Raw genomic sequence first — 18805 nt, 5'->3', positions numbered from 1 at the left:
TTTACCGGGAGTTTTTCTCACCTAAATCATAAATTATCTACGACAATTAGACTGAGGTATGTATTAGATTTTTAGTAATTTATCAGACACCTATAATTGTTTATACTCGCTTGATAATTATTATTTTTTATTCTCTTAGTATCTAAATATCATAAAAAGTTAACATGAAAACTAGAAATTTTTTTTTCCTTCTGTTTGTGCTCTTTGGAATAATTTTCTCAGGAGGATTTTCGTCCTCAAACGATGTAACACAGATCAACGACAACCAAGAATTCACAGTAACAACTCACGGTGAGTTTAAATATTTAAACATTAATTTTCTGAACTTTATAGTATAGGATATCAGTATAAGTATTGAAAAATGAAATGATTATTCATAATAGTACTTTTTAAATAATTTAATTTAATTTATAAAACTAATCGAACAGCGTTGAAGGAATTGATGCAGACTTCTAGAGATTTGTTCACCTTGTGCGCTACCTTTTCAATCTGTTATAATGTTAAATTTCTATCTAAATTTAAAAAAACCATCATCGAGAAAAAAGAAGCAACGAATAGCTTAACACCAAAACGTAATAATTATTTTTATTATTTTTTTTCATATAAGAATAATAATAATAATAATAATAATAATAATAATAATAATAATAATAATAATAATAATAATGATAATGATAATGATAATGATAATAATAATGATAATGATAATGATAATGATAATGATAATGATAATGATAATGATAATGATAATGATGATGATGATGATGATAATAATAATAATAATAATAATAAAAATAATAATAATAATAATAATAATAATCGTGTCACAGAAACGTTAAGAAATTGCTCTAAAGTAGAAGACTGCCAGCATTCATATGCTAAGTGTATTCATAATCAATGTCAATGCCCTACACGTTTGGACAAAAAATGCTATGGCAATGTTAATGACGGGTGTATCGACTCATCTGATTGCGTTGGTATTCAGTTAGTGTGTCAAAATAATAAATGTGTATTGTCGAATGAAACCACGGAAGGAAAAAATTTGTGCAATTATAAATTAGGAGGTTAGTTACAATAATCGTTAATAATAATTACTAAGGATTTTCGAAACACACTAAAAATCTAATTATAAATCTTGAATACTCTTTGTATTTAGCTTCAGTCTGTTGGGGTCCAGAAAGGAGCCGACAATTTTCGGAAATATACTGCACGGTATGGTCTAAAGGATGCCTATTTAATTATTGGTGGGCCAATAAAAAAGAACCAGAAGCCGAACGTCGAGTAAGTAATGAGTAGTTTCCGATAACAATAATAATCCTTACGGATCAATCGATAATAATTTTACTGTGCCTATTTAGATTCGATGTTTTTTTTTTTTTTTTTTTTTAAATTGGACTGACCGATTTCTTCTGTTATTTTTTAGTATTTACAGGACAATCCAAAGTTGGTGTGGAAAAATAGTAGTACTGCCGATATAAGCAAATCTGTACATGCGGCAGTCTTTGATTCTATAAAAATATTCTGTCAGCCTGTTGACAAATTTTCATTCGTTGGAACATCGCTACTCGATTATACATATTGTTACTACGAAGACACCAGTGGAAGGTCCTTTTTGACTAAAACATTCAATATCTTAGTGTATGAGGACTAAGTTAGTCACAACATATCATCACTATGATCAGTATCATTAACAAATCCAATAAAAAATATTGAATTTCTCTCAAAATCATTTCTCGTGATTTTTCCGATTGTTCTTTTTTTTTTTTTTTATTCAACCCAGAATTTTAACATTAAATAATATAATTATCAGTATGTAAAATATAATATTAGATTGTATGTGGATAGTTATTAAAATAATTGCAATTAGATCAGTAATTAAAAGCAGTTTCACAATTACTCCCATGTTTACAGTAATTTTTAAGTAAAATTTTTTCCTGTGCAGATATCGAAATATTAGCCCCCAGCAATTAACCAGTCCGTCATCATCATTGCTAGGCTCCACAATAGAAAGGTCTTGACCAGGGTAGATGGGCACGTTGAGTGCCTGGTTGCCAGCAACGGAAGAGGTCAAAGACAGAGACAAGGCTATTGTTGCCCTGCCAGCTTCTGGTAATCCATAACTCGAGCCAATACCAGCTTCTCAGCTCATAACCAATGCCAGTAGCCACTATTGCTCATTATTTATCGACAACTGTTAGGATTTATCTCTCTGCCTTGCTTAATCGTCAATTAACGGCTCCTAGAGCGTTATTGTCGAATTACCGAAAGCTAAAGACTCGAGCAAGCTCACAGACTTCCAAAATAAACAGATTTGCAGTCGCGTAATTAGCTTCAACTGCTCTAGGAATTAGCATTCGAGAGGATTAAGAGACCTGGGCGGAACACGTGTGCTGACCACGTGTGAGTGCACTACAGCGGCGAGATAAAGGACAGGATAAGGCAACACAATGCGTGGAGAGACAATAGAGGAGCTTTAGAACAATGCTACCAGGATTTTAGCTCCATAGACATCGATCTTCATCAACTACCAGCGCTTAACCTTATGCTTGAATCCACTTGGCTTTATGACGCTAATTTTATCAGTTCTGAGTTGCGAAAAAAATTTCTACGACTATATGGGCCATATTTGGCTCACTTATGGATCAATTTGTCCTGATATAACCTTCAATACCTATTTTAGACTTGATAAAGTCCAAAAAGCCCAATAAATAATTTTTTAACAAAATAGTTCCGAAAACTTCCAACAGGTGGCGTCTGGTTGCTAAATCTTCTCTCTATAAGACAGTCAATTTTTTAAATATAAACTTCTCAAGTAAAAATCATGTCTATAATGTTTCTTATGACCTTTTTCAATTAAATCATTAACAAATATTCCCTTTCAAACTAGAAGAACTTCCTCTCATCCCCAACTTCCTTAATCTTCGCCCTAAAAGCTTTAACCGGAACAAAATCTTGCTGCTCAATCTCCTTTTCAAACTTCTCCTTTTCCTCGCGTTCCTTCTGCACCTTCTGCTTGAGCTGATCCTCCTCCCTAACTTCTTTTAGCTTCTCCACCTCCCGCTGGTCCAACTGAGCCTGGAGTTCCTCCCGATACCGCCTAGCATTTTCCCTCTTCTTAATACCCTCTTCCAAGCTTTCAGCCTTCACGATCATCCAATCTTTCTTGTAAAGCTCCCTTTCTTCCTCCACCTTCTTCCTCTCCCGATCCTCCAACTCCCTCTTAACCTTGAGCTGATCATCCCTAGCCTTGACAATTTCCTCCCTCAACCTTTCTTGCCTCTCTCTATACCGTTTCCTCGCTAAATCCCTCCTAGCCTCAACATCCCTTGCGGATTTCTCAATAATCTCATCAACCTCTTCCTCCCTTTTCTTCTGCTCAGCCTTGAGCGCCTCCAAACCCTTCATAAACCCTTCAATTTCCCTCTGAAGCCGTACTTTTGTCTCCTGAATCCTCTTTTTCTCCTCCCGAGCCTGAACTTCGCTCGAAAGCTTCAACTTTTGCGCCATTGCAAGCTCCTGCTTGACCTTCTCCTCCAAATCCTCCTTAACTTTCACTAATTGCTCCTCCAGACCCTTCTTAAACTTCTCCCTCTTAACTCTTTCCACCTCCAAAGCCCTCAATTCTTCCTCCTTCACTTTTTCCCACATCTTTTCCAACTCCTCCCTCTCTTCTTCCCTTCTCTGCTTCAATTCCTCCCCTAAAATTGTCTTCTCCTTCATCTGCCTCGACAAAACCATCCCAGTTTCTTTTTCCTTAACCCTCTTTTTAGCTCTTTCCTCCTCTTCAATCCTCCTCTGAGCTTCCCCCTCCCTGGCCACTATATCAAACCACAATTTGTCTAACTCCTTTTCCTCCTTAACCCGCGAATTTTTCTCCCTTATCTGTGATAGATTATCAAGCTTTACCTTACGAGCGAATTCCCTAGAAAATTTGTCCCTGACATCGTGGCTGCTTTCGAAGAACTGCTGCTTGCGCTTGGCCACCACTAGATGGCGTCGGTCCTCCTCTTCTCGCAACCGGAGTTGTTCGTCTTTTCTCGCCGCTTCCTCAGCCCGGGTTTTTGTTTTTGTGCAGCTAGCTTGGGGCAGATTGAGTATCTCTTTGGCCAATAAGGCTTCCTCAGATAAAATCACACTGCGAAGCCTTTCCTGGCGGGTACTGATGTCGTTTACGTTCGATAGACCTTGTTACAGAACAATAGGTTAGAAATTGGGTTAAATCCTAAATACTGGTGTCTAATAGAAGGGTTGAAGCTCTTGATTAACTTTGAGGAGTTACTGAATGGTTACATTGTATCATGCAGGTAATTCGAAGCTTATCATGCATGTGGTATGTGATGCTTTTGTCAATAAATTATCCCGTTAAAGGAACTCGTTAAAAAATTGTCATGTAAAAATTTTCTAAGGAAAATAATTGATAAGGATCTAATAGATTAAAAATGAACTTACTTTGGGTGTTGATGTCAATTTTAGCGGCAGTGGAGGACTCTCCAAGTAGCAGCAAATTCGAAGCCCCATTTGCATGAAATCTCGAGGGATCAGGTGGGATTGGTGCTAATATATCGGCGATCCCTGACTGGCGTTGTACGGTAGATTGTGGATACTTCATCCCAGCGGTCTGTTGACGCAACTTGTATCCAAGCGGAACAGTCGCGGTACCAAGGACATCGGTTCGTTTCCTTTGATAGGCTTCCACTTGACTGGAGCCTGTTCTTGATCTTGGCAACACGCTCATCCTTCGGAGATTCGGGCTACGAAAGCTTGTGAGGTTGGGATGCTATCACTGTACTGAACCCTGTACACGCTAGAGAGCCTTGTATATATTGGTATATCAAGAGTTAAATTGAAGGAACGTGAGCGAGTCAATAAACCCTTGTTGACTGTAGTTACCCTAGCAACGGATACGCCTGATAAAATCGAAGACCGTGTGAGTGCAATTATCCAACTGGTTTGTCCTTATGTCAATACAATATTATTTGATTGTTTTGCTTTGGAAATTATGTTTATTTTAGTTTCTTCTGAAAAAAGCCACAGTCAAAAATTTTTCTCACGTCATATATAGGCATATCAAATCATAAAAAACCATATCAGTCAAAATATGGCCTGATATTGCCATATATGGCCTTTTCAGACCATATTAAACATTACATATTAAACCTTATTCATATTAAACATTATTCTTATTACATATTAAACCTAAATCATATTAAACCTTATTAGGCCATCTATAGACAATATCAAGCATCATATAGCCATACATGATCTAATATTTGCCATATTAATATTAATATTTGCCATATTAATATTAATATTTGCCATATTAAGCCATATATGATCTTATATGGGCTTAAATTACCATAGCGGGCATTATTTATTGACATATCAAGCCATATGTGGCCATATATGATCAGATATTGCCATATTAAATATTACAAATTTACATATCAAGTCAGATATGTTCTTATCTTATATAGCTTCATATGACCTAAAAGTGTCATATTAGGCCAGATATCTCTGCATATGGCTTTATGTGCACATATATGATCTGAAACTGCCATATATGACCTTATCAGACCATATCAAACGTTACATATTGACGAATCAGGCCTTATTCGCCATATATAAATATATCAAGCATCATCAGGTCATATTAAACAATATCAAGCTAAATATGGCCATATATGATCTAATATTTGCCATATTAAGCCATATATGATCTTATATGGGTTTAAATTATCATATCGGACATTATATATTGACATATCAAGCCATATATAATCTAATATTGCCATATTAAACATTATAAATTTTTATATCAAGTCAGATATGTTCTTATATGACTTCATATGACCTAAAAGTGCCATATTAAGCTAGATTTCTCTCCATATTGCCTAATGTGCATATATGTGATCTGAAATTGCCATATCAGATCATATATGGGCATATCAAGGCATAAAAACGTCATATTGGTCCAAATTTGTCTTGAACAAACATTAGATATTGATGTGTCAGACCTTATCGCCAAATATGACATTATGGCTACATATATGATCTGAAATTGCCATATGGATCATATCAAACGTTATATATTGACGTATAAGACCATACTGGCCATATATAAACCTATCGAGCCAAATATGCTTAATTTTTACTCCATATAAAAAATTTTTCCACGAATTCTTTAATACTTTCTACAAAAAAAGTAATTTAAAAAGAGAATCTCACGGAGTTAATCAAAATAAAAGGTCACGTATCTCGATATTGCGGTGCTTCTGTTCCCAGCTTAGTACCCGAGAAACACAATATATACAAAAAGCCACTGTCTCGACCGCAATCTCTTCCAGCATTCTGGGAGTTAACATGTACCTGAAAGAGAAAACGGCGCCCAGTTCAGTTCCAGTCTCGAGTTTCCCCTTGCCGCGCAATTTGCGGTCATCCCACGGGCTGCAGATTGCGCTAACATTGCCACCCTGCGATATTCCCAGCTTAAGGACCACATTCGGACTCTGAATCCCCAAAATGGCAACTTTGACATCAACTACTTTATTTCCAGTCTAGAGTCTCTCTAGTCAATGCTCTTCCTCGCCACCAACAGTCGTAAAGTCCTTTATTAGTCAGCAGGGCTTCCAGCTATAAACTCGAAAAAGTTTCGACCCTTCTCGGCTAATAAAACCCCTTTGTCGTCTGACCTCAGGCCAGAATCACGATCCTCGTGAAGGATCATCACACGACATATTGCGTTTGTTTTTTTTATTTGACAATGTTTTAGCTCCAAGCTTTTGGGGATGTATCTCATTACTTGGTAAAGAGTTCCAAGGCTGAGTACGTGTCATCTGTCCCTTTACTTTGCATCTCCTTTGTCCTGATGCCTTTGGTCTTCCAGTTTCCTTTGAAGGTCTGGTAGATCTTAAGCGCCAATTTTTCCTTCTGCTCGACTTTCAGCAAAATTGAAAAGAACAAGAAAGAACTATAAAAAGTATGTTAATTAGTATTTTTTTACCCTCACAAGAAAAAAAATAATAGATTATTGTAATGGTGGAATAATATAGAGCGCTGATTTACCATCTAATAATAGCAGCAATAATTTTTTTAATTTATAAATTTAAAATTTTACGGACTAGTCCGTAAAATAAAAAAAATGATGTAGCTTACAGTAACAGGGCAATAAAATAGCACTGATTTATTATCAAATAATATCAGCAATAATTTTTATAGCTTAGAATGTTGAAATTTTACGGACTAGTCCGTAAAATTAAAAAAGTTATGCAGTTTACGGTAATAGTGGATTAATATACCGCTGATTTATCATCTAATAATTAAAATAATAATTTATACAGTTCAAAATTCTAGAATTTTACGGATTAGTCCCTAAAATTAGGAAAAATAATGCAGTTTACGGTAATGGTGGAATAATAGAACGCTGACTAGTCTGTAAAATTACGGAAATTAATGCAGTTTACAATAATGGTGGAATAATAGAGCGCTAATTTATTATCTAACAATATCAACAATAATTTTTGTAGTTTAGAATTTTTTAATTTTGCGGACTAGTCCGTAAAATTAAAAACATTTTGCAGCTTACAGTAATGGTAAAATAATATATCGCTGATTTATCATCTTATAATTTTTACAGTTGAGAACTTAAGAATTTTACGGACTCGTCCGTAAAAATACGGAAAATAATGCAGTTTACGGGAATAGTGGAATAATAGAGCGCTAATTTATCATCTTACAATATCAACAATAATTTTTTTACTGTAGAATTGTTTAATTTTGCGGACTCGTCCATAAAATTACTGAAAATAATGCAGTTTACGGTAATGGTAGAATAATAGAGCGCTAATTTATCATCTAATAATTTATGCAATAATTATTATAGTTTAGAATTTTAAAATTTTACGGACTAGTCCGTAAAATTATAAAAAATTTCAATGCAACTTACCGAACACAATATAATTGTAATTCAATGTTTTTTAATCAATTTAAAATCTTTTTTTTTTCATGAATTAATTACTGAGTTTTTTATTTTATGAATAAGATTATTATGACTTATATATATATTTTTTAATAGTAGTTTTTAAATAAAATAACTTTGTGCTTCGAGCGTTTAGATTTAATCATGTTTTGATAGTGTTGCGTTAGATCAATGTTGTTAAACGAAGGGCAATTACAAGTTTAATGGGAGTGACGAAAGACAAAGGTAGACAATTGTTCACCCAGAATGTGATCACGGATGTTAAATTGTTATCAGAGAAAGTAATGGAAACTCCTAGTCCGGATTCAGATTGCGGATTGTTGAAGTTTGTCTAAACTGCGACCGCTGTGCGTGGTGTCATCCTTGTTTAGGTTCCGTGTTCTCTTTGAGTGTTTGATTTGCAGAGAGTTCTCCAGGAATGTGTCCAAGAGCAGTTGAGCGTCATCCAGCTTAACGAGAAATGATGTACGACAGAATGGGCTCCGCGGTTGGTTGTGGTGTTGATAGCTCGGTTTTCGGGCCACGGACTCTCCAGATACCGGCACTACTACAAACGACAACTGAAAGTACAAAGTGCGGGCAAAGGAAACTATGGAATGAACCGCTCTGGTGAACTGTGAGGGGAAAATCCCTCGACCTCGCCTCGAGCCATTCGCAAAAGTTGTCATTTTGAAACTGTAATTTCCGGGACTGTTGCCAAAGAGATAGCTGATTTATGTTTATAAAGCTTTCGCTTGTGTTGTAAGCAAAATTATGTTTCGGTAATATTACTGGCGCGGTAATTTTACTGGTAAAATCACCGATGCGGTAAATTTATCTTAATCCGCGTAAAAATGTATAATTTAGTATTTTTGGGCCCATATAAGCTTCTTTTTGCTATATTCGACCATATAAAAGAGTCAAAAATCAATTCTATTTATAAGTTTTACATATTTCAGAAAAATAATTCGGTTAATTACAAAAACTACATGGAAAAAATGTATGTAATAATTGCACTGATATTTTAATTGTCCGATTATATTTAAAAAAAAAAAATTGGCTAATTTACAGTAAAAATAACGTAAAAATAATATACATCAGAAAAATAAGTTTACATGCATGTAAATGTTCAAATAAAATTTTTTGCCGTACATAATTTTATACAGTTTCATAAATTGAAATTTCTTTAATGTAAATTAGAAAAATTTTTCATGTACCAAATTTAAATTTCTTGCGATTTAAAATTGAAAATTTTTTCCATACTACATTTTCATAAATTTACATGTAAATTTATAAATTTTTCCATGTAAAATTTACATTTTTTATAATTCAAGTTCACAATTTTTTGCAAAGTAAAATTAAAAAATATTAAATATTAAATTTACACATTTTTACATGTGAATTTACAAATTTTCTCCATGTAAAATTTACATATTTTTGCATTGTAAAATTCAAAAAATTAAAAAACATTGAATATTAAATTTACACATTTTTACATGTAAATTTACAAATTTTCTCCATGTAAAATTAACATATTTTTTCCATTATAAATTTCAAAAATATTCCATACTAAATTTATATATTTTTACATGTAAAATTTACATTTTATCTAATGTAAAATATCCATTAACATCTCACCAATTTTCTACAAGATTTTTTCTAATTTCTAATCACAATTTTTTCTAATTTTTCTACATGCATTAATAGACGAATATGATCTAATACAGCCATGAATATCATAAAAGCAAAAATAACATCGCAATTACATCCATAGCAGCCAAATGTCGCCTTAATTGAGTTGAATTCGATCGTACCGGAACTTGAACGTCAACCGAAGGATCCTTGACGCATCGGAAGGACTTGAAATGAAAATTTCAAGGACTGGCATTAATTGCGCATGTCAAACAACTAATGAAAAGCTCTCCTGAGTTTTTTTTCCATCGGAATGCGAAAATGAGATACTATTTCATTAAAACATGGAAATTTCATAATAACTCGTAAAAATTTAAATAAATTTTTTTTATAAAAATAAAACGAAAATTACTTCAGAAAAATAACATGTCACATGTCACATTTTTTTCTGACAAAAAAAGTTGAATTTAAAATTAGTGTCAATTTTCCGGGAGGCAGGTCGCGCGAAAGTTTAACTCACGCGGAAATTGACCCGCGTTCGACGATGTAAAAAATGGAATATATATATTTTTTGTTTTATTTATTTTAGAATTATTTACGGACATGAATCCAGTGAGTTTATTTAAAATTCCGTTGTAAATACAGGGTGTCCCAGAAGTAACGGACGCCATTGTAGCATCTGATGAAAAAAATAATTCTGAGACGAAAAGTCCTTAGCAATTTTTTAATTAGACGCATAGATAATTAATTACTAATTAAAGTAACGTCGCTTTATGTGTTAGAGAGAGAGAGCGTCAGTGTCCAGTAAAGTATGTGGCAAACAAAGACACAACTAACTGTATGACTAACTAGCTACTATAGCTAACGTAGTCACACACATTTACTTACACATTCACACGTGCAAGCGTCTTCGTTTGGAACGCACTTGACTGGACACTGGTGCTCTCTCTCTAACGCATAAAAGAACGATATTTTAATTAATAATTAATTATCTATGCGTCTGATTAAAAAATGGCTAAGGACTTTTCGTCTCAGAATTATTTTTTTTATCAGATGCTACAATGGCGTCCGCTACTTCTGGGACACTCTGTATAACGAGTGGTAGCTCAGACTTAATAATGTTTTTTCAGTGAATTTTTTACCGTCTGTCATAACCCGGCGAGTAATATATTTTTTGCTGTGTTTTACATGGCGCGGCAATGCATGGCACAGTGACTTTCTGACTCTGTAAAAGTAAATACAGGCGTATGCTTTGTGCTTGAGCACAACCCCGTCCTATTTCACCCAGGACATTTACAGTGAGCCACTAAGGTGCACTCGACCCTTAACACGCTTTCCCGAAGCATAGTTTATTTTAATATTTCACCGGACGGCGAACCCGAGAACAAAGTAAAGAGAAAACAAGAGACTCGAGTGGAGAAACTGAGTCGGGAAATACCTCAGGGAGTTACTTTTGCTAGGGCAGGACTACTTTCTGACCAACTTCGAAGCCGCGGTTTCTCTCCCCGGTGACAGATTTACCCAGTGTTTGACAGCTGGCTTACTAATATTGAGACTTGGAAAGTTCCGTGTCCAGTTGGGGTCATTGAGGGTTGATGGGAGTTTCAAGAGCGGATATTTTGGACATAGAAAAGAGAATTGTTTTATTCTCAATGTAAAATAGCAAAAATGTCTTCGGAAATATTAATTTTATGAAAATTTTTATAAATAAAAATTGTTCAAAATTAATTTTTCTATAACTTTTGTTTAAAAAATTTTCCCTAAAATTAAATGATCAAATAGATTAGCAGCAAAAAATAACATCATGTTCAAATTCCTAAATTCTCTATTACTATTTATGAACATTCGTTTGTTGTTTCGGCTATCAGCACTGATAGTTAACAAATCATTTATTAAGGACCACTTTTTAGTATTCTACAAATATTTCTTAGTATTTAATATAATAATTTAATTTATATAAATACTAAGAAATATTTGTTAAGAACTAAAAAGTCGTCTCTAATAAATGATTTTTTAAATATTAACAAATATTTTTAACTATCAATAAATCCTTCTATCAGTGAGGTTCTGGCAGGATTTGCCACCTGAAATCCCAAATTCTCTAAGCTTAAAATCATATAAATCCAAGCTGTTTAATTTTCTTTTAAATTTAAATTAAGGTAAAAGCCCCAATAGATGATCATACCAGTATATGATCACTCCATGCATTTGTATACCTATATTTGTTAATATAGATATACAAATACATGGAGTGAGCATATACTGGTACGTGAGCATCTATTGGGGCTTTTACTACTTGGATTTCTATTTAAATTACTTATAAATATTGGTTAAGTGTAAAAAATGTATATATTAAGATATTTAAAATTGTAACCATGCTACTCTTTCTGAATGTATTAAATTTTATATGTACTCAAGCTATACGGCTGCCCAATTTTAAAACACAGTAACTGCAAAATTTTTATACCTGATTTTTTTTTTAGTATTGCTGTATTTTTTATAACTTTAAGACCTTAATTTCAAGTACTTTTTTTATATTTATATTCAAGTATTTTTTAATCATAAATCAAATTTTTTATCAATTTGACGCGTAAACTTTTTTTTTTTTAATAAGAAAAATTTTAAAAAACCTTAAAATTGTCAGTTACTGTGTTTTAAAATTGGACAGCCGTATACTTCAAATTTTAATTATATTACTTATGTGAAATAAAATTCTATGCATTTACTTCTTGCTATTTGGCTTTATGCCTTGACATTTGAATTCAATAAAAAAAAAAAAATAAAAATGAAATCTAAATTTCAAAAAGCTCAGCCTTTGTTTTTAAATTATCTAAAAACGTCATAATATAAATTTATCAAAAAAAAAACTATATCTTTCAAAATATTGCTTATAAAAAATTTCTTAGACACCAAAATTGTTTAAAATTAAATTTCCTACAACTTTTGTTTCAAAAATTTTTCTCTTAAATCAAAATCTCAAGAATTATAATCATTCTTACCAATGCGCGGAAATTTGCGGGGAGGTGTAACGTCAATTTAATTAAAATCCAATTTTGGAACAAATTTAAATGAAAATAATGACAATGAAAAGCCAGAATACCTAAATACAGTGTACCAAGCAAGAAAATGTAAGCTATACACGATACAAGTCATAAATGTAAGCCAAGACGGTCATGCGAATTACGCTAGCAAGGATAGAAGTAAGCAAGCCCCGGCTTATGAGAAATGAAAGCGTAGTTTGGAATTTGCGCTTAAACCTCGAGTTATCGGGCACAGTTCGCATAAACTCTGGTCAGAAATTATGCTAAGTTGTGCACCTAGCATCCAGCATCTAGCTTTGGTGGGATTTCCTCCCGCTAACTTCCGGCTGAATGTAGGACTAAGGTTTAACTTGGCTCCAACCGCATCTTGGCATTTCTCTTAACTAAGCTCTTGCACGCGTTCAATCTTCTATACCTACACTTAAAGCACCTAGAGGGAATTACGTAAGACATGTTAGATCTTACCGAGCAAGATAAGTACCGGGATGAAGAAGCATCAGTTGAATTCCTGGGTCGCATTATGAGAATTACAAACTTTGACGGTAACTATAAACAGCTTCTGTTTTTAAGGCTCCCGTTTAACATTAACGCAAATGCATCTTCAGAGTCTTCATTTGTTTCACGTGAAATATGTCCGCTGCAGCGATAATTCCCGTCGGGCAATTAGAAACTCTTGCAAGAAGTTATAGAGAGAAAAAATTAATTATTTTGAGCCAAAAGGTTTTTCTTTTCCTGCGGCAATATCTTTTATTAATTTTTAGATAGGTGTTTTGAAGCAGGCGAGTGGATCAATGAGTTGTGCTAAGGTTATTTGAAGGAACAGGCGTTACAGGATGCTCTGGAAAAATTGTAGACACTTCCAAAGGGATATTATTGTTATTTAAATAATATTTTTGGATTAAATAGGAATTTATTGAATAGTCACTTAAAAAATGGCTGTAACTTCTAAAATATTGATTTTTGGAAAAAATTATGAGATCGAAATTGTAGCTTAGGAAATTTTCTATGGAAAATGTTTTTGAACTATGGGGCTATCTTCAATATTTTAGGAGATATAGTGACTATTTAAGGGCTCAAATAATAAAAAGTAGAACATTTTTGGATTAAATAGCAATTTATTGAATAGTCAATTTAAAAATGGTAATAACTTTTCAAATATTAATTTTTGGAAAAAATTATAAGAACAAAATTGTAGCTTAGAAAATTTTCTATGGATAATGTCTTTATACTATGGGGCTATCTTCAATATTTTAGGAGATATAGTAATTATATATTATATAAGGGCTCATATTGTAAAAAGTAAATAATTTTTATTTAGTCACTATAAAAATGATAATAACTTTTGAAACATTGAGTTTAGGGAAAAATTATAAGACCAAAATTGTAGCTTAGAAAATTTTCTATATATATATGTCGGAAAAGCATTATTAGGGGCGTTAATACAGTCCATTGGATTTGGTTATTCAATTATTTATTAATTTAGAATAATTAAAATATACGCTAACTTGTATAAACAATACTACGATTAATTATCCAAATATAATTAATATACAAGGTAAAAGCGCTGGGGAATGAGACCGAGAACGAATCCGGGGTCAGCAGGATGTATGCGGTCTTTACTTGATCAATGCTCAACGAGAACTACTCGTCTCAGTACCCTAAGTACTTTCTCTCAAAAAATATTTCGACAGCCCTCATTGTCTGTCGATATCTTTAACTGTATACTTATTACTTCTATCCTGTGACCTCGGCTACGTTTGGTGACCATTGTCACTCCGGACTCAAGCCCATCGCCATAACCATAAAAATTATAATCGGCTTAAGTTATAAATAATTATTAAATATTCTATGCTTTACAATTTTGCTTGAAACTAACAGACAAACTAAAATATTGGGAATTTCCCCTATCTCTAGAAAACCCAGCTCGATATTATCTCCGACATATATATATATATATATATATATATATATATATATATATATATATATATATACATATAGAAAATGTTTTTATACTATGAAGCTATCTTCAATATTTTAGGATGTATAGTAACTTAAATAGTGCTCAAAAAGTAAAAAATCTAAAATCGTTATTATCACTAAAAATTATCGTCTAGTAACTCTAAAAATGGTTATAGCGCGCAGTAGCCCTATCGGATCCGGCCCTTGCTTACCAAAGCATTGGACCGGGTTCGAGTCCGGCGTACACCAATGAATATTTTCAATATTTAAGTGTATTATTCTTAAAAAAATTTCCAAAAAAATAAAACGAGTTCCAATCTCAAAAGTTTACCCCCTACCGTAGTCGCTCATGACCTTAGTAGTTTATGCGACTTTAAACAAATTAAAAAAAAAAAAAAAAAAAAAAAAATGGTTTTAATTCCCGAAATATTGATTTTTGAGAAAAATCATGAGACCTAAATTTTAGCTTATAAAATTCCCTACAAAAAACGTCTTTATACTATGGGGCTATCTTCAATATTTTAGGAGATATAGTAACTATTAATTATATAAGAGCTCTTATAGTAAAAAGTAGATAATTTTTATCTAGTCACTATAAAAATGGCTATAACTTCTGAAATATTGATTCTTGGAAAAAATTTTAAGACCAAAATTGTAGCTTAGGAAATTCTCTATTAAAAATCTTTTTATACTATGGGGCTAACTTCAATATTTTAGGAGATATAGTAATTTAAAAAGTGATCATGTAGTGAAAGATAAAGAATCATTTTCTAGTCATTATAAAAAAAATGATAATTCCTAAAATAATGATTTTTGGGAAAAATTATAAAAATCCAAAATTGCAGTTTAAAAAATTTCCTATTAAAAGTGTTTTTATACTAAAGGGCTATTTTAAATATTTTAGAAGATATAGCAACTTCAGTAGAGCTCATTATATAATCACTACGAAAATTACCATAACTCCTAAAATATTGATTGAATAGAAAATGATTACTTCCACTGATTGTGCTTATAAAATTTTTCATACATGATGTATCCGCCTTATAAATTTTAAAGAACCACAAAGTATATAAAATTCTTAAAATATTCATCGGTACGGTACAATTCAGAGGTATTTGCACCAGCAGCAAAGCAAAAGCTCTATTCACTATGTTTGTATCCATCGGAGTACCCTATATATAATATATATATATTATATATTCTAGAACGCGAGATTCAAACTCCAGCGCTGAATACCTAAGAAAAATGTCAAAGAAAAGCATTCTCAGGAGGTTCATTATTCACCACGTATTTATTCAGATTCCGTGGTTTAAATTTTACTTACTATTAATTTCATCCTGTATTACTGCTGAGGAATACCAACTGAGCTTTTTCTATCATAAAAAGAGTTTCTTTATATTATTATTTTTCTTTTTATTTTTTGGTATCACATAATGTGGAAGCCTCGTAATTGAGTGTTGAGCAAAACATTGAATAAAGTAAGCCGAATTTGGCGAGTAAGCTAAGTCGATATCTGTTACTAAAGCTATTAACTTTAATCCGACGTCAGAGCTTAGCTCATACCGAGTAATAAACGAGATTAATCCTGTGGTGTACTTGTACTCGAGGTCCCGTACCTCAAAACTGTCACATGAATGAGCGCAAATTATACGAGTGTGTGGAAGTGCTTCAGTTACTTGTATGTAACTCGAGATTAATACTCGCGGTCTTCACTTTTTAATGTGTACAGAGCATCGAAATTGTTTTCGATTTTACTACTTGAAGTTACTATTCCCAATTAATTAAAATTTGCTTTAATATGGCTCTTTACCGTAAGATGGACGGTGGCGTTGTTTGCTCGGTGGGTCTTATATACGTGACTGAATAAAGTAGTCAGTACTTGTCTCGGATAGCTTAACTGGTAGAGCCCTTGGCGCGTAACCGAGAGATCTGGGTTCGATTCCCAGTCTGGGCTGTCTGATAATTTTTTCAATTACGGAAAAATTCCCACTGAGTAGGTCCCCCCCCCCCTTTCCCCTATCCGTTCTTTCCCAACTCCCTTAAAATTTGCTTTAATATGGCTTCTGAAATATTGAAGATAGCTCCGTAGTACAAAAACGTTTTTTATAGGAAATTTTCTAAGCTACAATTGTTGATTCTTATGATTTTTACCAAAAATCAATATTTTAGGAGTTATACACTGATAGAAGGATTTGTTTGTATTTAATAAGCTTTATTAACTGTTAATAAATGATTTTTTAACATCATAGGATTTAATAAATATTTATTAACAGTTAATAAATTATTTATTAAATGTTAATAAATATTTGTTAACAGTTAACAAATATTTATTAACAGTTAATAAGTAATTTATTAAGTACAATTTATTAACTGTTAATAAATCCACAGATTCGGTAGAATCTGGCGCCAAGTTCCGTTCAAATCCGTTGTAAACGGAGCGCCAGACTACCGACTATGTTTACTGTAAGCAGAACGGTATTTTGAGGTTGCAAAATTTTATTTAATTCTACGGTACTTCTTGTTCTTAAATTTTATATTATAACTGTAATTCATGCTTTATTTTACTGATATTAATTAATTATATTCAATTATAACAATTAATCTACTTGAAATTATTAAATGTTATCAGCACAAACTATAGCAAGCTCTAAAATTTCGATCCTGACTTTTTTTCTTGTAAAAAGTGACATGCCACAGACTAAATAATTCGAGAATGCATGGTAATCTTCCAATAGATGGGAAACTACAGTTAAAAAAATACATTTCACAGCTTGCATCTACATCCGCCAGGGTGCGCTGGAATTGTTTTTACATAAACTGTAGCTTCAAGGGGATAGTTTGCTATAAAAAATGCAGCCAACGCGAGATTTAAGTTGGTACCAATTGTAAATTTTTATTATAATTACAAAAAATACTAAAATCCGAACAAAAACAGTTTCACTGTAAAAAAATCGCGCCAAGTCCACGTTCATAAGACTATCAAGAAAAAAAAAATTTCTTTTTTCTGTACAAAAAGATATAAAATTAAAAAATAAAAAAATCCAAGTAACCGATATGATTGTTTATGATTTTCGGAAATTAAAAAAAATTGTGTTATAAATTTAAAAATTAAGAAAAAAATTTTGGAACGTACTTGGTGTGCGTCATTGTGTATTTCAATTTTTTTAAAGTCCTAGTAAATAGATTTTACGAATTTCATTAAAAGTAAAATATTTTGCAACCACGCACACTAAATACGTTCCAAAATTTTTTTTTTCATTTTCAAATTTACAATAAAATTTTTTTAATTTCCGAAAATCAAATACAATCATATCGGTTACTTGGATTTTTTAATTTTTTTATTTTATATCTTTTTGTAAAGAAAAAAGAAATTTTTTTTTTCTTGATAGTCTTATGAACGTGGACTTGGCGCGATTTTTTTTTACAGTGAAACTGTTTTTGTTCGGATATTTATTAATGGTTAATGAATATTTGTTAACTGTTAACAAATAAGGTAAAAGACCTAGTTATTGACACTGGCCTAGTTGATTGACACTTGCAATTTTATTCTAATTAAACAAATAAAATGTTCTCAAAAAACCAATTAACTTAAAATTTATAATTCAAAAATTACATTTATTAATTTATTAAAGTCGATTTGTTTTATTTAATTAAAATAAAATTGCAAGTGTCAATAACTAGGCCAGTGTCAATAACTGGGTCTTTTACCTTATATATTTAAAATAAAAAGCAAAAATATCAATTTTCTTTTGACACTTTTATAACCCTATAGCTGGAATACATGATAATAATTCAATTCACTAAATAAATTAACCTTTTTAATGTTTAAAAATATAAAAGATAATTATGAGCTGTGATAGAATTTAGTAATTTACAATAAACGTTATTATAATGTAATATAATTAATGCAAATAATTTATAAAGATGATTTTTGTTTATAAGCAATATTTATATCATATAACATTGCAAGCGAAACAAATTCACTCAAAAAAATATTTATGAACTGTTAATAAATATTTGTTAACTATTAATAAATACTTATTAACTATTAATAAATGTACTTTCCTCCTAAATAAATATTTATTTAATGTTAAAAAATATTTAATAAATTAAATAATTGTCTTCAAATAAATTAAATTATTAATAATTAATAAATTCTTCTATCAGTGTAATTATTTTTCTAATGACTAGACTAATAATTTATATCAACGAAGAT

The 18805-nt window shown here is 31.8% G+C and overlaps 1 protein-coding gene and 1 long non-coding RNA gene across 2 annotated transcripts; one reads left to right on the top strand and one right to left on the bottom strand.

Annotated features, from left to right (window-relative positions):
• Positions 1–836: 836 nt before the first annotated feature.
• Positions 837–1680, top strand: LOC123271535. Its single transcript, XR_006510902.1, has 3 exons — positions 837–1064; positions 1157–1281; positions 1424–1680. It is a non-coding gene; the product is annotated as an uncharacterized LOC123271535 (long non-coding RNA).
• A 1203-nt stretch (positions 1681–2883) lies between these two features.
• Positions 2884–4735, bottom strand: LOC123272287 (golgin subfamily A member 6-like protein 22). Its single transcript, XM_044738985.1, has 2 exons — positions 4450–4735; positions 2884–4184 (listed from the first exon to the last, which is right to left on the bottom strand). The coding sequence occupies exons 1-2, from the start codon at positions 4733–4735 to the stop codon at positions 2884–2886; spliced, it is 1587 nt and encodes a 528-aa protein (XP_044594920.1).
• Between the last annotated feature and the right edge of the window lie 14070 nt (positions 4736–18805).

The sequence above is a fragment of the Cotesia glomerata genome, linkage group LG9 (assembly GCF_020080835.1).
Source record: "Cotesia glomerata isolate CgM1 linkage group LG9, MPM_Cglom_v2.3, whole genome shotgun sequence".
In the NCBI taxonomy this organism is placed as follows: domain Eukaryota; kingdom Metazoa; phylum Arthropoda; class Insecta; order Hymenoptera; family Braconidae; genus Cotesia; species Cotesia glomerata.
This window is presented reverse-complemented; position numbering and strand designations above follow the sequence as displayed.

Coding starts and splice junctions, on each gene's coding strand:
- LOC123272287 (XM_044738985.1), bottom strand. CDS start 4,735: ATGAGCGTGTTGCCAAGATCAAGAACAGGCTCCAGTCAAGTGGAAGCC. Junction 4,185..4,449: donor AATTGACATCAACACCCAAA/GTAAGTTCATTT, acceptor TTCTGTAACAAG/GTCTATCGAACGTAAACGAC.